Source organism: Mus musculus, chromosome 18 (genome assembly GCF_000001635.26).
Source record: "Mus musculus strain C57BL/6J chromosome 18, GRCm38.p6 C57BL/6J".
In the NCBI taxonomy this organism is placed as follows: Eukaryota; Metazoa; Chordata; class Mammalia; order Rodentia; family Muridae; genus Mus; species Mus musculus.
The window spans coordinates 37,390,049-37,416,403 of record NC_000084.6 but is presented as its reverse complement, the minus strand read 5'-3'; the positions used below and the strand labels follow the sequence as shown (position 1 = coordinate 37,416,403).

The following is a 26,355-nucleotide window of genomic DNA, read 5'->3' as shown; positions in this document are numbered from 1 at the left end:
AAGAGAAGCTGTGGGGAAAGCAAAGGAAACACGTGTATTAATATAAACCAGAGACAGGGCTGTTGTGAACAGTATGTTTAGACTGCACAACTCTCTGGATATGATATTCGGCACCATGCGACCATGCAATCTGACTCAGTTCCTTTTCCTATTTCTATGATAAAATACCACAACAAAGGTAAATTATGGAAGGAAGGTTTGTTTTGGCTCCCAGTTCAGGATCACACCATGATGAGGAATCTAAAAGACAGGAGCTTGATGCAACTGGTCACACTGCATATCTAGGCAGGAAGAAGAGAGCAGCACACTTGTGCTCAGCCCACTTTCTCCTCTTCATCCAGTCCAGGATCCCAGCGCAGGGAGTGGTGCTGCCCACAATGGTCTTCCAAGGCTGGCCATCCCACCTCAATTAACCTAAGCAAGATAGTCCTTCATAAGTGTGCCCAGAGGTTCTACATCTAAAGTTGACAACTGAGATTAGCACAAGACCCACAAAGGCTATATTTATACTTTTATTTGTAGAACAAAAGGATGAATAAAAAGAAATTCTTCAACAAAATGAGATCATTAAAGCCTAGATTCTTTGGAGGACCTCAGTGGTTACTTCTCTTATTCAGATTAGTATTAAAGTAGGATTGTGTCAAGCAATGATTTAACAGGACTTGTTTATTTGTTGGTTTGCTTGTTTCTTTTTTTGCTTGGAAATGTACTGTACTGGCTAGTTTTGTGTCATCTTGACACAGCTGGAGTTATCACAGAGAAAGGAGCTTCAGTTGAGGAAATGCCTCCATGAGATCCAACTGTAAGGCATTTTCTCAATTAGTGATCAAGGGGGAAAGGCCCCTTGTGGGTGGGACCATCTCTGGGCTGGTAGTCTTGGTTAAGAGAGCAGTCTGAGCAAGTCAGGGGAAGCAAGACAGTAAAGAACATCCCTCCATGGCTTCTGCATCAGCTCTTGCTTTCTGACCTGCTTGAGTTCCAGTCCTGACTTCCTTGGTGATGAACAGCAGTTTGGAAGTGTAAGCCGAATAAATCCTTTTCTCCCCAACTTGCTTCTTGGTCATGATGTTTGTGCAGGAATAGAAACCCTGACTGAGGCATGTACCTAGGGCCTGACAGACATGGATAGTCTACTACTGATTATAGTCTTACTCTCTTAGCACTTTTATTTAGTAACAGAGATGACAAATTATTAACATAGAAGGTTGTATCTTTCATATTTACAAAGGAAATTGCTAAAATTAATATTACTTATAGAACGATGTGCTAGGTATGTGGTGAACAAATAATGCAGAAAATCTCTAGCATGTGTAGTTCTCATAAGAATAAAAAAGTACAACTCTAGTGTTGCAATCTTTTAATAAGGGACATTTAGTCAATTATGTCTAAATAATTCTGACATAATGATTTAATAATTCTGAATTATTAAATATTCTGAATTATTAAATAATAATTTATAATTTATATAATAATATTTATATTTGTAATTTATAAATAATATTATTTATATAATTTATAATTATATTCAGAAGTTTATAATTCAGAAGACAAATATGCTCATGGCTACTCAGAGTAACTAAAATGACCTTGGCTAGGATAAAAGCTCACTAACAGATGGGTGTTTAGTATGTAAGAGATCCTATGTTAAATATCCAATAGAAACAAAATATAGTTAAATAGAGAAATAAAATGCAAACACCTTGGACATAAAATTGAAATTATGTGGTAAAACAGGTAAAGTATCTGGCAATTTGGGGACAGAGACAGATGGATGTCTTCTAGAGGCCATCCGGGTCTACATTGTGAGTTCCAGGATAGTCAGAGCTACATAGCAAGAGGTCTTGAAAACAAAACAAAAGAACAGAAAACAGCAAAACAAACAAACAAAAAACCCAGAAGACATAAAATTTTATTGTGTAATACTTGAGCTAAAGCAAAACATAAGTTGTGTCCTTAATATCTACTAAAATTAAAAATATTAAGTACAGTGGATATTGTGAACTAAGTAAACACTTTGGTAATGGAGGACATGCATACACTTTGACTACAGTGCTAATACTTAGTTAAAATGATTCACTTTCTTAAGAGAACCATATTGCAATAGATTGATCAAAAACAAATTCACTAAAACATACAATTAACTGAATACAAAGCTATCCCTGCAGTGCGGACTTTCCTTCACTTCTCTCTCAGGGTCCTGAACCATTAAGTTGGAGATCATGGGTTTAAGGAATTTGAACTCACCAGTCCCAGAGTCCCCCGATAAACACACCTCATACTGGTAGCTCTGGGACAGAGTCCCAGTTCCGCTAACATCCACCAGGTGGCCAGGAAAGTGGCCCTCAGGCACAGAGCAGACACCCAGAGAAGGCGACCTGGCCCTCTTGCACAGCTTCATCCCAACGAAGAGCAGAACAGAAATGAGGAAAAGTGAAGACACAGATGCCAAAGCAATGACCAAGTACAGCGTGAGAGCGTCATCACCTTCCTGAGCGGGATCCTGCACGACTTCAGACAAAGGCAGGTAGGGCTGAGAGAAGCCATCCACCAGCAACACATGCAGTGTGACACTGGCAGAGCGCGGAGGATCCCCATTGTCCTTGACCACCAGCAGCAGCCTGTGCTTGGGTGCATCTCGCTCACTCAACAGCCTGGTGGTGCGCACCTCCCCATTGTGCGCCCACACGCTGAACAGCCCGGGCTCCGTGGCCTTGAGTAACTGGAATGACAGCCAGGCATTCTGGCCAGAGTCGCGGTCCACAGCCACCACCTTGGTGACTAAGTAACCTGCCTCCGCAGCTCTGGGTACTAGCTCCTTACAGGGCGCAGAAGAGTTCTGCAACGGGTAGAGCACGAAGGGCTCATTGTCATTGTCGTCCAGCACCACCACGAGTACCAAAGCCTGGCTGCTAAGCGCGGGTGAACCACGGTCTGTGGCGCGAACATGAAACTCGAAGGCCCGCAGGGCCTCATAGTCCAGAGCCCTGAGTGCGAACAGCTGCCCATTGTCTTCATTGATGGAGACAAGAGAGGTGAGGGTCAGCTGCGGATCATGGGGCGGCAGCAGCGAGTATGTGATGTGGGCATTGGAGCCTGCGTCTGAGTCTGTGGCGCTGATGGTGCCAATGTGCAGGGCAGGGCTGTTGTTCTCCCGGATGAACATGGTGTAGGAGGTTCGGGTGAAGGTGGGGGCATTATCGTTGATGTCAGACACCTGCACTGTTATGGTGTGCTGGGTTGTGAGCCTGGGGGTGCCCAGGTCGGTGACGGAGATAGTAATGTTGTATTCAGCTTTGCTCTCTCTATCAAGTGTCCCCTCTGTTACTAAAGTATAATAGTTCTCAAATGTGGACTTCAAAAGAAATGGAAGTTCGTTCTGAATAGAACACACCATCCTTCCATTTTCCCCAGAATCCGGATCAGAAACACTGAAAACAGCCACTACAGTCTCAGGAGCATTTTCTGGGATAGAACTATTGAGTGAAGATATGGTGAGCTTAGGGGCATTGTCATTCACATCCACCACCTGGATAACCACAGTGCATTTTCCTGAAAAGCCTCCTGGGTCTGTAGCTACAATTTCCATGTTATAATACGGAGTTGCCTCAAAATCCAGTGCCCCTTTAAGACGAATTTCTCCTGTGATTTCATCTATTACAAATGGTTGAGATATTCCATCATCCTGAAACAGAGAGTAGGCTACCTTGCCATATATCCCAGCATCTAAATCCCTGGCAGAGACTGTGGCAACTAAGGCATCAAGGGGGCTATTTTCAAGAATCTGCACCTCATAGAGTGACTGTATAAACTGGGGGGCGTTATCATTGATGTCCACGACTTCAATGTGAACTTCGGTGGTTCCTGACCTGGGTGGAGCTCCACCATCCAGAGCAGTGAGGATTAAAGTGAGTTCAGGCTGCTCCTCCCTGTCCAGGGCTCTGTCCAGCACCAGCTCTGGGTATTTCCTGCCATCTGAGCGACTGAGAGTAACCACATGGAAATGGAGGTTGGGACTGACTGTGTAGTTCTGAACAGCATTGCTCCCTATGTCAGGGTCCTGGGCTGCCTTCAGAGGAAACGTTGTCCCTGGCTGGGCGCTCTCAGGGATTTTCAGTAGCATTTTCCGGTCAGGGAACTCTGGAGAGTGGTCATTTATATCTGTGAGCTGCAGTTCAGTTTGGAAGAACTGCACAGGGTTTTCCAGTATGATCTGGAAGTGCAGCACACAGGGTTCTGTCGCCCTGCACAGCACCTCACGGTCTGGTTTTTCCTTCAGGAATAAATTCCCAGTCTCTGCATCCAGCTGCAAGAGCTCTTTGTTTCCTTTGTAATGGATTCGTGCCCCCCTAATAGCCAGCTCTCCAACTCGGAGCCCCAGATCTTTTGCCAAATTAGCCACCAAATAGCCACTCTCTGTTTCTTCTGGTATAGAATATATAATTGCATCGGCACAAGACTTCCATAATAGCAATAGTATAGTAAAAAAAAGGACTTGCCTGTTCTCTGGCGTTTTTGCTAGTGTCATCTCCATTTTTCTGATTTAGTCCAGAGGGCGCTTCTTCTTCTAGTCAGTTTCAATCCACAAAGAAATATGGTAAAATATCCTTGAATTTAATCTTTAATGTCTTACTGCCCGCGGAGATTTCTCCCCTAGATCACGCTCAAATACCTTCTTCTTCTAGGGAGTAGAAAGCGTTCTGTTTTCCAGCTTTCAGTGGCTTTCTGGGTATATGTAGACCCATAATTCTCTCCCTTAGTCGACAGCGCCACCAAGTGTCCCTTTTCATGATTGCATGTAGTTTAGTCATCATGAATTCAAACCCTAGTTTTGAGTTTTAGCTGTAACCTGTAGTTTATTTATGTCACCTCCTAAATATCAGTATCCTACTCATACCTCTGAGCTGAAAGTACGTGGAAACATTCATAATATAATATGTTAATATTGTATACTAGTGTTAGCAAAATTCTTTTGAAATTATAAAAAAAACTTTTTATGGGCTTATAATTTATTAAGCTGAGTGTTTCTTATTAATTTTAACCAGAAATAATTGAATTTATACACTTTTGTTGTGATATAGGAAATACATTCAGAAGGCACACAACAGGAATATATCCTATGATTAATAAGTTGGTATTAGCAGAACATTAAAAAAAAAAACCAACCTAAAATGTACCAAACCGGCCATGCTCTCTGTGGCTATTACTTGATGGTCAACTATACAGAAGCAGCATATTGAGTGCTACCATTACACATTACTCATCTTTGTTAGGAGTTTTATAAGATGGGTTAATAGATTATTCCTCTCTTGTGCTAGTTGATAGACATTGATTTTGTGAAGTCATATGTGACAAGTTTTTCTAACTGCTTTCTCTCCATTGTCTTATGTTACTCTTCTGTAGAAGTATGCCTTGATTCATTTTGGCTACTGCAGTTTCTAAACAATGGTAGTTTTCAGTTTTTAACTTTATTAAAGGGTAATGCTATGACAAATATTATATTTACCATTTTTCTGTAATATGTTTTTATTTCTAGGAATTGGGTTATTGTGTGTAGACTTTGATTTCTTTCACAGCCTACTTTTAATAAGGGGACTTCAATGCTTTAACCCCCCTTCTAGCCATACCCCCACCAGAAGTAGTGGAAAGGAAAAGTTAAATAGGGCAAAGGAGGATGTAGATCTGTTTTGGAAAGAATTCTTTGACGTGAATTCAATAAGGATTGTCAGGATATCAGCAGGCCACTTCACAAAAATCAGCAGTGGTAGCTTGATCCAGTCCCAAACACCATTCATGAATCAGGAATGGCAATTTGATTCAGAGAAAACCTCGAGGCTCTGCCAATTGGCTCAAGTTTGAGAAATCATGAAGAAGCCTCTACAACACCACCAGAAGTTCTTTGATGCAGTTCTCTCTGTGAAGTCACAACAAACAATGACCAGCAAAGAGTGGCAAGGTGAACCAATGCCACATCATCATCCACTGTCTGTTGGATTATTTTATACCCTTTCCAAACATCACATGTTCTCTCAAGCATATGCTCTAGCAAAGATCACATGCCCCCTTTCCAGGCTGTTTTCAGAAAAACACCACGTGTCTGTTCTCAGCAAAACATCTCAGAGGTGAGATAGAAAACCAAGTGCAATGGAAACATCCAGGAATCTATGAGGGTGACACTAGCTAAGACTGAGAAATAAGGGCTGCAGCCCGAACCAGCCATCTCCTGTAACCAGGCAAAACTTCCAGTGAAGAGATTGGGACACCAATCCAGCCACAAAATATTTGACCTACAATTTTTACTGCCTGAGAGATGTGCTGGGATAAAGGTGGCACAGAAATTGTGGGAGTGGCTAACCAATGATTGGTCCATATTGAGACCCCTGCTATGAGATTGGTGCCCAACCCAATTTTCATCAGAGAGGCTTTACCCAGCAACTAATGGAAACAGATGTGGAGATCCACAGCCAAACATTAGGTTCAGAGAATCCTGCTAAAGGGGAGGAAGGATTATAGGAACCAGAGGGGTCAAAGTCACTACAAGAAAACCTACAGAATCAACTAACCTGGGCTCACAGGGGCTCACAGAGATCTTCCTGCCTCTCAGTTCTGGGATTAAAGAACTGCACCACCACACCCAGCTAACATATTTTTTTAAAGCTATTTATTTTTATTTTATTCTTCTGTACATCTATGTGACTGTATGCCAATTACGTGTAGGTGTCAGAAGAGGCTACTGGATTTCCTGGAGCTGGAATTAATAAGCTGTCCAATGTAGGTCTAGGACTAAGGTCAGGAAGAACAGCAAGCACTCTTCTCCACTGAACTATTTCCAGCTTCCGTTTACACATCTTTACCATCAAGCCCAAATTTAAACTACTGTTTTCCTCTGATGTTGTGTATTCCATAACTTTGGACAAGTAGATTGGTTTCTTGGGACTCCAAATCTTTTAAATTTTCCTATTTCTCCCTGGCTTTCCTGAATTTCCTGAAATCACTGATATTTTTACTGTCACCACAGCTGTCTCCTTTTCCAAAATGTCATGTGGCTATCAAAGAAGGAGTCCTTAGCTTAGTACATGCACTTAAGTTCTTGCAATGCTCTTTCATGAGGGGATGGCTCTTTTTGATGTTAAACCTTCATTTTCAGTTTCTACCACAATGTGGTTATCTACTGATCTAGTGGGAAATCTCCATTGCTTTAAGTTTTGATGTTTCTCAAGGATGTTTCCAGAAACACAGGTGTCCACAGTTTTGTGTGGATGTGTTTTCCATTTCTTTTCATGTATATTGTAGAGCATGCTTGCTGGATCACACAGTGAGAAGACACTCAGTGCTTCAAGAAACTTAGAACTGTCTTCCAAAGTAGCTACATCAGTTGTCATCCCCATTACCACGAATCAGAGTTCCTGGTGCTCCACCTCCTCCTCAGCCTTTGATGGTGTTGGTGTTCTGCAATCGGGACATTCTAGTAGTTGTGTTTGGGTACTTCAATATTATTTGAATTGGCATTTCTTGAATGACATACAATGTGTCACAGCTTTTCATGTACATATTGACCACCTGTGTGTCTTGGAGCACTTTTACATGGCAGTGTTTTTTGTTGTTGTTGTTGTTGTTGAGTTCTTAAATTCTGTTTGTAGTCATCCTCTCTGAAATAAGTTCTTTGAAACAGTTTCCCAATCTACAGCTTGATTTTTTTTTTCATTTTCTTCATAGGATATTTTTCAGGAGAAAAGATTTATTTGAATCATTGATAGTATAATTCTTGTTCCATAGATTGTGTCTTTGTTGTAGCATCTTCAATTTGGTTGTATGTAATCTACATTTCTCTTAAATGTAGTATGATAATTTAGGTTTAATTTTAATTCAATTATAATTGATGTACTATATAATGTATCTTCTCTATGTTTAGACAATATTTTTATTTGTCCCCTATGTTTTGTTCTTCCTATATTATTCAAATATTTTTATTTTAATTTTCTTTCAATTAGTCTTTAAATCATTATTTAGAAGTTACCTAAAAAGTTTCATCAATGAATCTTCATCTACAATGGTGTACAATAATTAATCTCCCTATTCTTATTGGCTGCATAATCAACACTCAATCACTATTCATTTCCAGTCATTTTCTTTCTTCCTACAGTTCTACAGTCTCTTCTAGAATGCTTTTTTAAAATGTAGTTTCTCTAACATATTTCTTTCAGTGTTCATATTACTAATATCCTTTGTCTGAAAACTTCATTTTCTTGAGGTTCTATTCTCTCATAATAGAATTCTAGTATGATAAATGTTTCTTTTGAGATGTTAAAACATGACTCTTTTGTTGTTGGTCTCATAATATCGAGAAGTTATTGCTCCATTTCTCCGATGTTTCTTTAATGAAATTTATCTCTTCATGTGATTGGTAGAATACTTTTTGCTTTTCTATTTGACTTGGATAGTGTACTTTCTTATTTTCTCCTAAGGTGTGTTTTGATTTTTGTCTGTAGGCTTAGATTTTTCAAAACCTTCTTTAATTATGGTTATTTAATGCTTCGACCTTCCATCTAGCCCACCACCCACTAAAGGTAAGGGAAAAAAGTTTAATAGGAAAGAGAGGTGGTGGGCCTGTTTTGAAATAGTTTTTTGAGGTGATTCCAATATTCATTATTAGCAGTCCAGTCCACTAGCAAAACACCAAACATTAATCAACAGTAATAGTCCAGTCTACTCTGCAAAGACCAAAAGTGAATCAGTAGCAGTGGCTTGATCTAGAAGGAACTGCAAGGCTATGTTGATCAGCATGAGTCAAGAAGCAGCAGGAATACTACCAGAAGTTCTTTGATGTATTTTTCTCTATGAAGTCACAACAAGCGAAGATCAGCAAAGAAAGCAAGGTAAACCAATGCAAGAGTGTCATCAGCAAAGACCAGCCTCAGTGAAGCCCATCGATGACCAGCAAAGAGTGTCAAGGTGAACCAATGCAAGACTGTTGTCCATTGTCTGTTGGGTTATATTTATACTTTTTCTAAACATCATGTGTCCTCTCAATTGTCAGCCCCAGTAAAACATCACATACCCTTTCAACAGTCACCTTTCAGAAATACTAAATGTCTGTTCTTCACAAAACTTCTCATAAGACAGTTTCCAAAAATACATCCCATGACACAACTAAGTCTCCAACAAAACCAGAAATTCCCACATCATTTGTCTAGTTGGAATTTCATAAAACATCTTGAACAGTTGTTTACCAGTTTTAGAATTGGGAGCCCTAACCCTACATGCACATGACACAGTGTGTGTGTGTGTGTGTGTGTGTGTGTGTGTGTGTGTGTGTGTGTATACAAGTCAAGAGGACAATTACACAAGTCAGCTCTCTCTTTCCACATTTTGGGTTCCAGAGAACAAACTCAGGTTTTGAGCTTGGTGGTAGCAGGACCTTTCATTCACTGAACCAATGTCATGTCCCTACTAATCAATTTAATTAATTATTGAAGTTGAATTTTTTTCAGACAAGGTTTCTCTGTGTAGCCCTGGCTGTCCTGTAACTCACTTTATAGACCAGGCTGGCCTTGAACTCAGAAATTCGCCTGCCTTGCCTCACAAGTGCTGGGATTAAAGGCATGCACCACCATCGCCCTGCCTTTTTTTAAATTCTTTTTATTTATTTATTTATTATTATATCTAAGTACACTGTAGGTGTCTTCAGATGCACCAGAAGAGGGTGTCAGATCTCATTACAGGTGGTTGTGAGCCACCATGTGGTTGCTGGGATTTGAACTCAGGACCTTCGGAAGAACAGTCGATGCTCTTAACCACTGAGCCATCTCTCCAGCCCTTAAGTTGAATTTTTAATACTATCTTTCAGTCTAAGATCTGAGCCTTCTAAGTCAAATGTTTTCCCTCTTCATTTATTCTTGTTTCTAAGTAGTAGGGCTTACACTGAATCTTTTTACTGAAGACTGGATGTTTATGTGAAAACTTAACCTAAGATCAAGCTCCTATTTTCCCTCCAGAGAAGTCCTTTTGAGCTTTGCATGGTAGAGCCAGGTCTAATCAAATTATTCTAATCTAAACAGGCATTGTGCTTAATTACGGTTAGTTTCAGGCCTGGTGAACAGCAAACACTACTTAATATCCAGTTGAGAACTTGGATTCTTGATATCTCTTTCCTACTCCAGGCCAAACTCTAATTTTTGCATAGCAAGAAAAACAGTATTTTGCTGTTTTGAACTTTCAGAGGTCCTCCTGCCTCTGCATTCAGGTTCTTAGGTTTTAACTGTAGGCTTATATTTTTCAAAATCTTTAATAAGTGTACATAAATGTTTTAACCTTTCTTCTAGCCCACTACCCACCAGAGGCAGTGGAAAGGAAAGGTTAAGCGAAGGGGGATGTGGACCTGTTTAGAAATAGTTCTTTGTAGTAAATCTAATATGTTTTGTCAGGATATCACCAGTTCAGTTCATAGGAATCAGCAGCACTTGCAAACACCATTCACAAATCAGTAACAGCAATTTGATCCAAACAAAACCTTGACGGTCTACCAATCAGCCTGAGATCATGGAAGCATCAAGAAGGCACTGGAACACCACCAGAAATTCTGTGGTGCATTTCTCTCTATGAAGTCACAACAAATGATGACCAACAAAGAGTGGCAAGGTGAACTAATATCACACAGCATTGTCAGCAAAGACCATGGTCAGCAAAGCCCAACAATAACTAGCAAAGCATAGCAAGGCGAACCAATACCACACAGCATCGCCACTGTTTGTTGGATTATATTTATACCCTTTCCAAATATCATGTGTTCTTCCCAGCATCTGCTCTAGAAAAACATCACATGCTCCCTTTTCTAGGCAGCTGCCAGAAAAACACCACATGCCTGTTCTCAACAAAACATCCTGCGATGTGTCTGCTTCAGGAAAAAATCCTCTAAAGACAGTTTCTAGACAAACATCACATGACACAACTGAGTCTCCAAAGAAACCAGAAATTTCCACTTGATTTACCTGTGCATGTTCTTCCTGAGTACATGTCCTGAGAGAAGGAACTAGACTTCAATCTTCAATATACTTAAGTTTCCCTATTTACTCTGTCTCTGTGAGCAAACAACCTGTTGTTTGCTCAGACTCAGCAAACTTCTTTGGGAGCAAGCAGACAATAGGACTTGTTGCTCATCCCCAGGGGATTTGATTCTCAGTGATTTAAGCCCACCCAATTATCACACAGCATGATCTCTGTGGCTGAACAGTAATGGTTTCTGACCTTTCACCTGCTTTTATGATTGTTTTCTCTTACCAGATCCTTCATGTAAACTTCAAGCAACAGAGACCAGAGAAGAATGATAGGAGCACTCTCATATGTAGTCTGTATAAAGGCACTATGTGTAGTCCATGCTGTAAAAAGGACTATATAACTCACATACTATGAACAGCTTGACATGTTTACATGATTAACTTGTCTGTTCAGAGTTACCACACCATTCCTGTCTAGATGCCCCTGGAAGAGTTTCAGGATAAATCCAGCGAGTGTAAATAAACCTGTCAGAAGAAGATCCTGCACTTGTTATCCACAGAATGAGGGAAGAGGTCAGGTGATGATAATGAGAGAAACAAAGATATCACAACTCTAAAAAAAAGTGACTGACCACCTGCCCAGAGACTAAATTCCGAATGACCTGCTGCTTCACATTCACCTTCCTCCTGTGTAATCTGCTGCCTGGAAGCAAGACATAAAGTGGTTTTTAGGGTGTTGACTTGCTGCCTTCTCAGATTGGCAGTTCTCTAAATAAAGTGATGTAAACATTCCACTTCTGACACTTCTGTCGAGTAAGGCAACACAAACTCCAGTATCTGGTTACATTTCAAGACATGGTCTTGCTACATAACATTGGCTGGCCTGGAGCTTACTATTGAAGACCAGGCCTTGAACTTAAAGACCTGCCGGTTCTGGGGAATTAAGGGCATGTACCATTATGCCCCGCTATAGAAAAAGCTTTTTAACTCCTCATTTCTTTGTCTAAACTTTACTGACTGTTTTACAGTCACATTGACATAAATACAGTTAGGTAGAATCACACAATTTGTATACTAGATCCACTGAATATAGCATAAACAATTATAATACAATACATGCTCTTCTGTTCAATCATGAGCAAAACAATATTTATTTACTAGAATGGCAAATTCATTTGATTGAGAATTTAAGTTAAAAATAACTTAAGTCACATTAAACATCAAAGAAGAAATTAAAATAGTAAAGGGGATTCTATTGTTGATTTTAAAAAGAACTCATAGCTACCAAATGACAAAACACAAGAATATTATGTCACAATAATAAGCTCTGAACAAGACTGTCAGAATGCAGAAGTTTCTCCTATTGGAAGACACCACAAGCTACAGTAAGATGCAGCATAACTTTACGCTTTAGCTTCTGCCAAGTGTGAGGTAAGAAAGGATAAATCCGGTGCTTCATTATCTCAGAATGGATTTTGCTTTTTGAAAAAAATCATGCTAAGCAATGGATTAACAACTTTATTTCATGAAAAGAATGACAAACATTTATGATGCTCACGACAAGTGTCACAACTGAGTGTTCTAATGAAGTGCATCTTGACATGATTTGGGAAAAAATAAGTATTCTAAGGCCAAATAATTCTAAGCATTCTGATCTTAAAAATATAGAAGATACAGTTAGAACAGGTGTCATAATTATACAGAAATTCAAATTTTCATATGAGCATTAAAGTCACTTGAGGAAATTCTATGCTACTTGAGCTACTTGTAGTCGTGAGATTATTATTCACCAAAGACACTGAACATGTAGAAAACCCACATTTAACATGTGGTATAATGGCAGACTAAGCGTGCGTAATATGAATAAGATAAACAAAAGCGGTTGGAGACATGCACAAGGTAGTTTCTCCTAAAGTTAGTTAATGTTACACTTAACCATATAAAAGTGTATTAATTCTTAAGATTCATTACTTAGTTGAATACAAAGCTATCCCTGCAGTGGGGACTTTCCATAATTTCTATCCCAGCATTGGGGATCATGGGTTTCAGGAACTTGAACTCACCAGTCCCAGAGTCGCCCCTCAGACACACCTCATACTGGTAGCTTTGGGACAGGGTCCCTGCTCCACTGACATCGACCAGGTGGCCAGGAAAGTGTTCACCAGGCATAGAGCAGCCACCCAGAGAGACCTCTCTGGCCCTTCTGCACAGTCTTACCCCCACAAACAGCAGCACAGACAGGAGGAAGAGAGAAGACACAGATGCCAAGGCAATGACCAGGTACAATGTAAGCACGTCCTCATCTTCATGGGCGGGATCCCGCGCTACCTCTGGAAGAGGTAAGTAAGATTGTGAGAAGCCATCCACTAACAGCACCTGCAGAGTGACACTGGCAGAGCGCTGAGGCTCTCCATTGTCCTTGACCACCAGCAGTAGCCTGTGCTTGGGCACATCGCGCTCACTCAACAACCTGGTGGTGCGCACCTCTCCATTGTGCGCCCACACGCTGAACAGCCCAGGTTCCGTGGCCTTGAGCAACTGGAAGGATAGCCAGGCATTCTGGCCAGAGTCGCGGTCCACTGCAACCACCTTGGTGACCAGGTAGCCTGGCTCCGCAGCTCTAGGCAGCAGCTCAGTGAAGGGAGCCGAGGCGTTCTGCATAGGGTAGAGCACGAAGGGCGCATTGTCATTGTCATCCAGCACCACCACGCGCACCAGAGCCTGGCTGCTAAGTGGAGGTGAGCCTCCATCTGTGGCGCCCACGTGGAACTCGAAGACCTGCAGGGCCTCATAGTCCAGCGCCCTGAGTGCAAACAGCTGCCCATTGTCAGCGTTAATCGAGATTAACGAAGAGAGGGCCAGTTCCGGATCATGGGGCGGCAGCAGCGAGTAGGTGATGTGGGCATTGGAGCCTGAGTCTGAGTCTGTGGCACTGATGGTGCCTATGTGCAGGGCAGGGCTGTTGTTCTCGCGGACAAACATGGTGTAGGAGGTTTGGGTGAAGGCGGGGGTGTTGTCGTTGATGTCGGACACCTGCACCTTTATGGTGTGCCATGTTGTGAGCCTGGGTGTGCCCATGTCAGAGACCATGATGGTGATATTGTACTCAGCTCTGCTTTCTCTGTCCAGAGGGCTCTCTGTCACCAGGGTGTAGAAGTTCTTGAAGGTGGATTTCAGAATAAATGGCAGATTCTCTGGAATAGAACAAACCATCTTTCCATTCTCTCCGGAATCCCTGTCCCCAACTCTGAAGATGCTTATGATCGTCTCAGGAGCATTTTCTGGGACAGAGCTGGTCAGTGAAGATATGGTCAGCTCTGGGGCATTGTCATTCACATCCACCACCTCTATCGTTACAGAGCCTTTCCCAGAAAGCCCACCTCCATCTATGGCCTCGATTTCCACATGGTAAGATTTAATTTTTTCAAAATCCAATTTCTTTTTCAATCGCATGTCTCCACTAGTTGCGTTTATTGAGAATGTTTGTTGGATTTCATCTGATGCTTGAAAGAAGCCATAGGAAACTCTCCCAAAGTTGCCAGCATCTGCATCCCGTGCTAAGACAGTCAAGACTGGGGAGTCTGGAGGACTGCTCTCTAGGACCTGCACCTCATAGGGACTGTTCACAAACTCAGGAGCATTGTCATTGATATCCATGATCAGGATTCGAACCAGGGCTGTTCCTGACCTCGGTGGAGACCCGCCATCCAGAGCTGTGAGGGTTAAGCTCAGCTCTGCCTGCTCCTCTCTGTCCAGGCCTCTGTCCTGCACCAACTCTGGGTATTTTTTGCCTTTACTATTATTTTGAGTGAGGACGTGAAAATAAGGGTTGGGGCTGACTGTGTATTGTTGAAGCCCATTGCTGCCCACATCCAAGTCCTGGGCTAAATTCAGTGAAAATTGTGTGCCTTGCTGGCTGTTCTCTGGTATTCTCAAGAGCAGTTCTCTATCTGGGAATTCTGGAGCATGATCATTTATGTCCTGGATCAATAATTCTCTTTGAAAATATTGCACTGGCTTTTCAAGAGTCACCTGGAAATGCAGCACACAGGGATCCACAGTGCTACACACCTCCTCCCGGTCTACTTTCTCCCTCAGAAGCAAATCTCCAGTCTCAGGATCCAGCAGTAATCTCTGCTTGTAATCATCAGACAACACCCGTGCAGACCTGGCAGCCAGCTCCCTAGCTCCCAGACCCAGATCCTTGGCCAGGTGGGCTACAAAGGAGCCACTTTCTGTTTCCTCTAAGATAGAGTATCGAATTGTTGGCTCACTGCAAACCTGAACCAAAACCATCATAAAAATAAATGCCATTACTTGCCTGTTTAGGTGAATTCTCCCCAGCTTCTCCATGATGAGGAAATGCATGCTTGCATCCAATCCTGTAGCAGTCTCCAAATGTTTTGAAACACTGAATTCTGATTCCCTCTTTGGAGGAATCTTCACCGTGTTGCTCATAATCTCATATTAATCCATTATATTCTTGCCCCAAACCCTCTATAGCTCCATAGTGCTTGCAAAGCTCTTGTCTGCTTCCTTTGTTCTGTATTGCAACAGTGATTCCGGGTATTTTAGTGATTTTTTAATCACAATCTTAGCCTGCAGCGCCACCCTGTGTCTTTTTGGGATAATTGATACAATTCTAGCTTTAAGGCAAACAACCCTTTAGTGTCAAAACACAGTTTTAATGTTCAGATTAATGGCAAGTTGAAAGTGTATATTGTTTTTGTTCTCTGGCAACATTGTTATTGCCTTATACTGCATAATTAGATAAGGTCATCCACTACTATATATAAGAAGAACCATGTACACAAAGTAGAATACAACTCCTCTTCCCACATATACTTTGAACTTTTGAATAATCAGGTAAAAAAAAAACTCAGTAAATTCTATTTCTAAAAGTGCTTTCTCACAGTGCCAAAAGAACAAAGTTGCTTGCTTAAAATCAGCAGTTTGTGTTATTATTATAAACTATTTCAGAGGGAATTGTCTTTTGGAAAACTCTAATGTACAGATAGAGATGAATAGATCAGAGTGAAAGAGCTGAGTGAAAGAGCTACAAATCAAATAGTGCAAACCAAAATTTAATATTGGCCAACCTTCTAATTCTAAAGCATTTGGAGGTAGTTTGACATTATCAATTTTTCATGCAACCTCAGACAACTAAAAACTCTTTCCTGTGTGTATTTAAATAGAAAATAGTATCTATGTATTTAATGCATAGAAATGAGCCAAAGAATTTATTTTCAATTCAGAACATTTCTCTAAAATCAGGAAACATGATTTAAAAAAAGGGTGTCCTTTCTCTCTCTTCCTTTCTTCTTTCTCTCTCTTTCTTTTCTTCTTCTTCTTCTTCTTCTTCTTCTTCTTCTTCTTCTTCTTCTTCTTCTTCTTCTTCTTCTTCTTCTTCTTCTTCTTCCTCCCCCTCCTCCTCCTTCTTTTTTCTTTTTCTTCTTCCTCTCTCTCTGTCTCTCTCTCTCTCTCTGTCTCTCTGTCTCTGTCTCTGTCTCTGTCTCTGTCTCTCTCTCTCTCGACTGTTCAGTAGTACTAGGATTTTCAAATGAAAAAATTTAGAGATGTTTTGCAGTTTCTGGGGAAAAGGCAAACTGGCATTTTGATAAGAATTCCATTAACTTGTAAACTAGTTTGAGGGTTATCTCTAATATCCAGTCTTCAAGTAGACACACACTTCGTCCTTAGATAGGTCTCCTATAATTTCCTTCAGTGTTGCCTAGTGATCTGTATGAAATTTGTCTACACACTTGTTTGCTTCCTTTCTAAACATCCTGCTCCTTTAGATTCCAAGGGACTTTTCCCTCATGTCCACTTTGTCCAATGCTAACATGCAGAGGTGATTAATCTTTGGATAATGATCTTCTATTGTATGCACTTGCTGAATTTGTTCATTAATGTTAACATTTTTGCAGATTATTTAGAATTTTATACATGCAAGGCCACACCATCTATACATAGAGAAGTCTATAAAAGTATAGTTTTCCACTTCTAATTATCAGATTATCTGAAATGCTTTTCTGCATTGTGACATTTATCCATAAGGCATATTTAATTATTTATCATTGTATGTTGAGCCAGTATGTTCCCAGGTAAATCCTTTACAGCTTTGGAATGTAATCTCATTTTTTTCACTGATATATGGCTTATTTATAATTGTGCCTCAAAGATTTTAAAATACATGAATCTTTCCAGTTATCTTTTTTAAATTAGGTATTTATTTCATTTACATTTCCAATGCTATCCCAAAGGTCCCCCAACCATCCCCCCCACTCCCCTACCCACCCACTCCCACTTTTTGGCCCTGGCGTTCCCCTGTACTGGAGTATATAAAGTTTGCCTGTCAAATAGGCCTCTCTTTCCAGTGATGGCCAACTAGGCCATCTTTTGATACATATGCAACTAGAGTCAAGAGCTCTGGGGTACTGGTTAGTTCATAATGTTGTTCCACCTATAGGGTTGCAGATCCCTTTAGCTCCTTGGGTACTTTCTCTAGCTCCTCCACTGGGGGCCCTGTGATCCATCCAATAGCTGACTATGAGCATCCACTTCTGTGTTTGCTAGGCCCCGGCATAGTCTCACAAGAGACAGCTATATCTGGGTCCTTTCAGCAAAATCTTGCTAGTGTATGCAATGGTGTCAGCGTTTGGAAGCTGATTATGGGATGAATCTCTGGACATGGCAGTCTCTAGATGGTCCATCTTTTTGTCACAGCTCCAAACTTTGTCTCTGTAACTCCTTCCATGGGTGTTTTGTTCCCAATTCTAAGAAGGGGCAAAGTGTCCACACTTTGGTCTTCGTTCTTCTTGAGTTTCATGCGTTTAGCAAATTGTATCTTATATCTTGGGTATCCTAAGTTTCTGGGCTAATATTCACTTATCAGTGAGTGCATATTGTGTGAGTTCCTTTGTGATTGGGTTACCTCACTCAGGAAGATGCCCTCCAGGTCCATCCATTTGCCTAGGAATTTCATAAATTCATTCTTTTTAATAGCTGAGTAGTACTCCATTGTGTAAATGTACCACATTTTCTGTATCCATTCCTCTGTTGAGGGGCATCTGGGTTCTTTCCAGCTTCTGGCTATTATAAACAAGACTGCTATGAACATAGTGGAGCATGTGTCCTTCTTACCGGTTGGAACATCTTCTGGATATATGCCCAGGAGAGGTATTGTGGGATCCTCCTGTAGTACAATGTCCAATTTTCTAAGGAACCGCCAGACTGATTTCCAGAGTGGTTGTATAAGCTTGCAATCCCACCAACTTTGGAGGAGTGTTCCTCTTTCTCCACATCCTCCCCAGCATCTGCTGTCACCTGAATTTTTGATCTTAGTCATTCTGAATGGTGTGAGGTGGAATCTCAGGGTTGTTTTGATTTGCATTTCCCTGATGATTAAGGATGTTGAACATTTTTTCAGGTGCTTCTCAGCCATTAGGTATTCCTCAGGTGAGAATTCTTTGTTTAGCTCTGAGCCCAATTTTTTAATGGGGTTATTTGATTTTCTGGAGTCCACCTTCTTGAGTTCTTTATATATATTGGATATTAGTTCCCTGTCTGATTTAGAATAGGTAAAGATCCTTTCCCAATCTGTTGGTTGCCTTTTTGTCTTATTGACGGTGTCTTTTGCCTTACAGAAGCTTTGCAATCTTATGAGGTCCCATTTGTCGATTCTTGATCTTACAGCACAAGCCATTGCTGTTCTATTCAGGAATTTTTCCCCTGTACCCATATCTTCGAGGATTTCCCCTACTTTCTCCTCTATAAGTTTCAGTGTCTCTGGTTTTATGTGGAGTTCCTTAATCCCCTTAGATTTGACCTTAGTACAGGGGTTAGGAATGGATCAATTCGTATTCTTCTACATGATAACGGCCAGTTGTGCCAACACCATTTGTTGAAAATGCTGTCTTTTTCCCACTGGATGGTTTTAGCTCCCTTGTCCAAGATCAAGTGACCATAAGTGTGTGTGTTTATTTCTGGGTCTTCAATTCTATTCTATTGGTCTACTTGTCTGTTGCTATACCAGTACCATGCAGTTTTTTTGTTTGTTTGTTTGTTTGTTTTTTGTTTTTTGTTTTTTTTGTTTTTTGTTTTTTGTTTTTTTGTTTTTTGTTTTTTGTTTTGTTTTTATCACAATTGCTCTGTAGTACAGCTTTAGGTCAGGCATGGTGATTCCACCTGAGGATTTTTTATCCTTAAGCAGAGTTTTTGCTATCCTAGGTTTTTTGTTACTCCAGATGAATGTGCAGATTGCCCTTTCTAATTCATTTAAGAATTGAGTTGAAATTTTGATGGGGATTGCATTGAATCTGTAGATTGCTTTTGGAAAGATAGCCATTTTTACTATATTGATCCTGCCAATACATGAGCATGGGAGATATTTCCAGGTTCTGACATTTTCTTTTATTTCTATCTTCAGAGACTTGAAGTTCTTATCATAAAGATCTTTCTCTTCCTTAGAGTCACGCCAAGGTATTTTATATCATTTGTGACTATTGAAAAGGGTGTTCTTTCCCTAATTTCTTTCTCAGCCTGTTTATCCGTTGTGTACAGACAGGCCATTGACTTGTTTGAGTTAATTTTATATGCAGCTACTTCACTGAAGCTGTTTATATGGTTTAGGAGTTCTCTGGTAGAATGTTTAGGGTCACTTATATATACTATCATATCATCTGCTAAAAGTGATATTTTGACTTCTTCCTTTCCAATTTATATCCCCTTGATCTCCTTTTGTTGTCAAATTGCTCTGCCTAGGACTTCAAGTACAATGTTGAATAGGTATGGGGAAAGTGGGCAGCCTTGTCCAGTCCCTGATTTTAGTGGGGTTGCTTCCAGCTTCTCATCATTTACTTTGATTTTGGCTACTGGTTTGCTGTAGATTGTTTTTTATCATGTTTATGTATGGGCCTTGAATTCCTGATCTTTCCAAGACTTTTAACATGAATGGGTGTTGGATTTTGTCAAATGCTTTCTCCACATCTAACGAAATGATCATGTGGTTTTTGTCTTTGAGTTTGTTTATATAATGGATTATGTTGATGGATTTCTTTATATTGAACCATCCTTGCATCCCTGGGATGAAACCTACTTGGTCAGGATGGATTATTGTTTTGATGTGTTCTTGGATTCGGTTAGGGAGAACTTTATTGAGGATTTTTGCATCGATATTCATAAGGGAAATTGGTCTGAAGTTCTCTATCTTTGTTGGGTCTTTTTGTGGTTTAGCTATCAGAGTAATCGTGGCTTCATAGAATGAGTTGGGTAGAGTACCTTCTGCTTCTATTTTGTGGAATAGTTTGTGAAGAACTGGGATTAGATCTTCTTTGAAGGTCTGATAGAACTCTGCACTAAACCCATCTGGTCCTGGGCTTTTTTTGGTTGGGAGACTATCAATGACTTCTTCTATTTCTTAAGGGGATATAGGACTGTTTAGATCATTAACCTGATCTTGATTTAACTTTGGTACCTGGTATCTGTCTAGAAACTTGTCCATTTCATCCAGGTTCTTCAGTTTTGTTGAGTATAGCCTTTTGTAGAAGGATCTGATGGTGTTTTGGATTTCTTCAGGATCTGTTGTTATGTCTCCCTTTTCATTTCTGATTTTGTTAATTAGGATGATTTCCCTGTGCCCTCTAGTGAGTCTAGCTAAGGGTTTATCTATCTTGTTGATTTTCTCAAAGAACCAGCTCTTCATTTGGTTGATTCTTTGAATAGTTCTTGTTTCCACTTGGTTGATTTTGCCCCTGAGTTTGATTATTTCCTACTGTCTACTCCTCTTGGGTGAATTTGCTTCCTTTTGTTCTGGAGCTTTTAGGTGTGTTGTCAGGCTGCTAATGTGTGCTCTCTCTAGTTTATTTTTGGAGGCACTCAGAGGTATGAGTTTTCCTCTTAGAAATGCTTTCATTGTGTCCCATAAGTTTGGGTAGGTTGTGGCTTCATTTCCATTAAACTCTAAAAAGTCCTTAATTTCTTTCTTTATTCCTTCCCTGACCAAGGTATCATTGAAAAGAGTGTTGTTCAGTTTCCACGTGAATGTTGGCTTTCTATTATTTATTTTGTTATTGAAGATCAGCTTTAATCCATTGTGATCTGATAGGATGCATGGGACAATTTCAATATTTTTGTATCTGTTGAAGCTTGTTTCCTGATCAATTATGTGGACAAATTTGGAGACGGTATCATGAGGTGCTGAGAAGAAGGTATATCCTTTTGTTGTAGGATAAAATGTTCTGTAGATATCTGTTAGATCCATTTGTTCCATAACTTCTGTTAGTTTCACTGTGTCCCTGTTTAGTTTCTGTTTCCATGATCTGTCCATTGGTGAAAGTGGTGTATTGAAGTCTCCCACTATTATTGTGTAAGGTGCAATGTGTGCTTTGAGCTTTACTGGAGTTTCTTTAATGAATGTGGCTGCCCTTGTATTTGGAGCATAGATATTCAGAATTGAGAGTTCCTCTTGGAAGATTTTACCTTTGATGAGTATGAAGTGACCCTCCTTGTCTTTTTTGATGACTTCGGATTGGAAGTAGATTTTATTAGATATTAGAATGGCTACTCCAGCTTGTTTATTCAGACCATTTGCTTGGAAAATTGTTTTCCAGCCTTTCATTCTGAGGTAGTGTCTATCTTTTTCCCTGAGATGGGTTTCCTGTAAGCAGCAAAATGTTGGGCCCTGTTTGTGTAGCCAGTCTGTTAGTCTATGCCTTTTTATTGGTGAGTTGAGTCCATTGATATTAAGGAAAAGTAATTGTTGCTTCCAATTATTTTTGTTGTTAAAGTTCGCATTCTGTTCTTGTTACTGTCTTCTTTTAGGTTTGTTGAGGGATTACCTTCTTGCTTTTTCTAGGACATGGTTTCTGTATTAGTCAGGGTTCTCTAGAGTCACAGAACTTATGGATAGTCTCTAGATAGTAAAGGAATTTATTAATGACTTACAGTCGGCAGCCCAATTCCTTACAATTGTTCAGTCGCAGCTGTGAATGGAAGTCCAAGGATCTAGCAGTTACTCAGTCTCACACGACAAGCAGGCGAAGGAGCAAGAGCAAGAGCTAGACTCCCTTCTTCCAATGTCCTTATATTGTCTCCAGCAAAAGGTGTAGCCCAGATTAAAGGTGTGTTCCACCACACCTTTAATCCCAGATGAAAGGCATAGCCCAGATTAAAGGTGTGTTCCTTAACTCGGAGATTCAATCTTCTGGAATCCATAGCCACTATGGCTCAAGATCTTCAAACCAAGATCCAGATAAGGATCTCCAAGCCTCCAGATAAGGGTCACTGGTGAGCCTTCCAATTCCGGATTGTAGTTCATTCCAAATATTGTCAAGTTGACAACCAGGAATAGCCACTACAATCCACCCCTTGTCAACTTGACACAAATAATATCTCATGTTCACATGAAACAATAACAAGGTTGTAAATACGCCTAACATGATATAACTATCCCTCGTACAATCACAAACGCATTAGTAAATTTACAATGGGCATTCATATTACTTTATAATCCTCGTTTCTGCAACTGGTTACGTGGCCTTAATTGGTATTTATAACTACCTTCCTCTACTACCCATTCTGTATTTCCTTCACCTTCAGCCAGCACCTCAGCAGGTCTTGGCTCTTTTCCTGGAGGATTGACCCATACCTTCATTCCTGATGGGTCTGCGTCCTTTGTCATCCTGCTTGGATTAGGCTGTTGTAGTTTCCCATTGACTTTAATCACAGGACATGGTAGTACTAAGAGACGCCCTAAGGGATCTCCTGCACTCCAGACATAATCTTGCTTACCACCATTGTGAAGAGGTAATCCAATTTCCCCATGGTAATCTGGATCTATCACCCCTCCTAACACTGTTATTCCTTTTTTAGCCTGTTGGTTTAAGGGCATTAGAAGCCCAAAATGACCAGGGGGAAGTCTGAGCTTCCAGTTCAATGAAATGTTTGTTGTAGCTCCTGGTAGGAGCACTCCCCTCTCTGGAGCCAAAACTTCTAAGCCAGCAGAACCTAGAGTTATGGGGACAGGAAGCAAAAATTTTCCTAGAGGGTCACTAGGAGTGATAGTAAGTGGAACTATTCCGTTTTCCACCCCTTGATTCCTGGACCCATGAATCCTGGCTATGGGTGAAACTGTACCATATATCGAGCGCTGATTCAAAGCATATACTGCCTTCTGAAGAACTCTGCCCCAGCCTTCCAAGCTGTTACCACCTAATTGGCGCTGTAACTGCGTCTTCAAAAGGCCATTCCATCTTTCTATCAGCCCAGCTGCTTCAGGATGATGGGGAATGTGGTAAGACCAGTGAATTCCATGATCGTGAGCCCACTGTCGTACTTCTCTGGCTGTGAAATGAGTTCCTTGGTCAGAAGCAATACTGTGTGGAATACCATGACGATAGATGAGGCATTCTGTCAGTCCGTGAATGGTGGTTTTAGCAGAGGCATTACGTGCAGGAAAGGCAAATCCATAACCAGAATAAGTATCTACTCCAGTAAGAACAAAACGCTGTCCTTTCCACGAAGGAAGTGGTCCAATGTAGTCAACCTGCCACCAGGTTGCTGGCTGGTCACCTCGAGGAATGGTGCCATATCTGGGGCTCAGTGTTGGTTTCTGCTGTTGGCAGATCTGGCAATCAGCAGCAGCTGTAGCCAGGTCAGCCTTGGTGAGTGGAAGCCCATGTTGCTGAGCCCAAGCATAACCTCCATCTCGACCACCATGGCCACTTTGTTCATGTGCCCATTGAGCAATGACAGGGATGGCTGGGGAGAGAGGCTGATTGTCCACAGAACGGGTCATCTTATCCACTTGATTATTGAACTCCTCCTCAGCTGAAGTCACCTTTTGGTGAGCATTTACATGGGACACAAATATCTTCACATCCTTTGCCCATTTGGAGAGATCTATCCACATACTTCTTCCCCAGATGTCTTTCTCACCAATTTTCCAATTGTGATCTTTCCAAGTCCCTGACCATCCAGCCAATCCATTGGCTACAGCCCATGAGTCAGTGTATAATCGTACATCTGGCCATTTCTTCTTGCAAACAAACTGTAATACCATGTGTACTGCCCGAAGTTCTGCCCACTGTGAAGATTTCCCTTCACCTGTGTCTTTCAAGGTTGTCCCAGAAAGGGGTTGTAATGCTGCAGCTGTCCACTTCTGGGTGGTGCCTGCATAACGTGCAGAGCCATCAGTAAACCAGGCTCTAGTCTTCTCCTCTTCGGTCAGTTGATCATAGGGAACACCCCATGAGGCTATAGGTGCATGCTTGGCAGCAGATGGCATTGTAACAGGAGTAGAAACCATAGGCATTTGAGCAACTTCTTCATGTAACTTGCTTGTGCCTTCAGGACCTGCTCTGGCCCGATCACGTATATACCACTTCCATTTGATAATAGACTGCTGCTGTGCACGTCCCACTTTATGACTTGCAGGGTCTGATAGTACCCAGCTCATGATGGGTAGTTCAGGTCGCATAGTGACTTGGTGTCCTATTGTCAGACGTTCAGTTTCCACTAAGGCCCAATAGCAGGCCAAGAGCTGTTTTTCAAAGGGAGAATAGTTGTCTGCAGATGATGGTAGAGCTTTGCTCCAAAATCCCAAAGGCCTTTTCTGTGATTCACCTACAGGGGCCTGCCAGAGGCTCCAAACAGCATCTCTATCAGCCACAGACACCTCAAGTACCATCGGATCTGCTGGGTCATATGGTCCAAGTGGTAGAGCAGCCTGCACAGCAGCCTGGACCTGTTGAAGGGCCTTCTCCTGTTCCAGGCCCCACACAAAGCTAGCAGCTTTCCGAGTCACTTGGTAAATAGGCCTAAGTAACACACCCAAGTGAGGGATGTGTTGTCTCCAGAATCCAAATAGACCCACTAAACGTTGTGCTTCTTTCTTGGTTGTAGGAGGGGCCAGGTGCAATAACTTATCTTTCACCTTAGAAGGAATATCTCTGCATGCCCCACACCACTGGACTCCTAAGAATTTCACTGAGGTAGATGGTCCTTGAATTTTGGTTGGATTTATTTCCCATCCTCTGATACGCATATGTGTTACCAATGAGTCCAAAGTGGTTGCTACTTCCTGCTCACTTGGTCCAATCAGCATAATGTCATCAATATAGTGCACCAATGTGATATTTTGTGGAAGATCCAAACGATCAAGATCCCTTCTAACTAAATTATGACACAGGGCAGGAGAGTTAATATATCCTTGAGGCAAAACTGTGAAGGTATACTGTTGGCCTTGCCAACTGAAAGCAAATTGCTTCTGGTGGTCCTTATGGACAGGCACTGAGAAGAAGGCATTTGCCAGATCAATAGCCGCATACCAGGTGCCAGGAGATGTGTTAATTTGCTCAAGTAAGGAAACTACATCTGGTACAGCAGCTGCAATTGGAGTTACTACCTGATTTAGTTTTCGGTAATCAACTGTCATTCTCCATGATCCATCTGTTTTCTGCACTGGCCAGATAGGAGAGTTAAATGGAGATGTGGTGGGAACCACCACCCCTGCATCTTTCAAGTCCTTGATAGTGGCAGTAATTTCTGCAATTCCTCCAGGAATACGATACTGTTTTTGATTCACTATTTTCTTTGGCAGAGGCAACTCTAAAGGCTTCCATTTGGCCTTTCCAACCATAATAGCCCTCACTCTACAGTTCAGGGAACCAATATGAGAATTCTGCCAATTTCTGAGTATATCTATCCCAATTATACATTCTGGAACTGGGGAAATCACCACAGGATGTGTCCGGGGACCTACTGGACCTACTGTGAGTCGGACATCAGTCAAAACTCCATTAATCACCTGCCCTCCATAAGCCCCTACTTTAACTGGAGGGCCACAATGTTTCTTGGGATCCCCTGGGATCAGTGTCAACTCAGAACCAGTATCCAGCAGACCCCAAAAAGTCTGATTATTTCCTTTTCCCCAGTGTACAGTTACCCTTGTAAAAGGCCGTAGGTCCCTCTGGGGAAGAACTGGAGAAAGGGTAATAGCAAAACCTTTGAGTGTCTTATCAAGATCCTTCCTCAGAGGAACCTGGCCACCCCTTCATTCAAGGGGTTCCGGATCTGCAAACTGTCTCAAGTCTGGAAATTGATTCACTGGCCGAGATTGCTGTTTACCACGATCTAATGTAGCCTTTCTTTCATTTGTTTGAGAATTTTTCTGCTTATACAGATCAAACAAATATGCAGTAGGCTTCCTATGTATTTCATTCCTGGAAACACCATGATTGATTAGCCAGTACCAAAGGTCCAAGCGAGTCATGCCATTATAAATTTCACCTCTCCTGTGCTGACCATTACTGGGTATGTTATTATAAACATTCTTTTGTCTACGCTGTCCATTATAATAACTAGG

The 26,355-nt window shown here is 41.2% G+C and overlaps 5 protein-coding genes across 5 annotated transcripts in view; all 5 read right to left on the bottom strand.

Annotated features, from left to right (window-relative positions):
- Gm37013 (predicted gene, 37013) overlaps positions 1 to 26,355 on the bottom strand; it is an 889,226-nt gene that overhangs the window by 425,470 nt on the left and 437,401 nt on the right. The window lies entirely within an intron of this gene.
- Positions 1 to 26,355, bottom strand: part of Gm38666 (predicted gene, 38666) — an 874,243-nt gene that overhangs the window by 425,470 nt on the left and 422,418 nt on the right. The window lies entirely within an intron of this gene.
- Positions 1 to 26,355, bottom strand: part of Gm38667 (predicted gene, 38667) — an 868,072-nt gene that overhangs the window by 425,470 nt on the left and 416,247 nt on the right. The gene's annotated exons all lie outside the window — the stretch shown is intronic.
- On the bottom strand, positions 1,890 to 4,730 carry Pcdhb10 (protocadherin beta 10). Its single transcript, NM_053135.2, has one exon. It carries the CDS (start codon positions 4,529 to 4,531, stop codon positions 2,138 to 2,140), a length of 2,394 nt encoding a protein of 797 aa, NP_444365.1. The 5' UTR covers positions 4,532 to 4,730; the 3' UTR covers positions 1,890 to 2,137.
- Pcdhb9 (protocadherin beta 9) lies at positions 12,495 to 15,549 on the bottom strand. The gene has a single exon (NM_053134.3). The coding sequence runs from the start codon at positions 15,447 to 15,449 to the stop codon at positions 12,963 to 12,965; it is 2,487 nt and encodes an 828-aa protein (NP_444364.3). The 5' UTR covers positions 15,450 to 15,549; the 3' UTR covers positions 12,495 to 12,962.

Bases quoted from the DNA above. Each gene is read 5' to 3' on its own strand.
- Pcdhb10 (NM_053135.2), bottom strand. From the start codon at position 4,531: ATGGAGATGACACTAGCAAAAACGCCAGAGAACAGGCAAGTCCTTTTT.
- Pcdhb9 (NM_053134.3), bottom strand. From the start codon at position 15,449: ATGAGCAACACGGTGAAGATTCCTCCAAAGAGGGAATCAGAATTCAGT.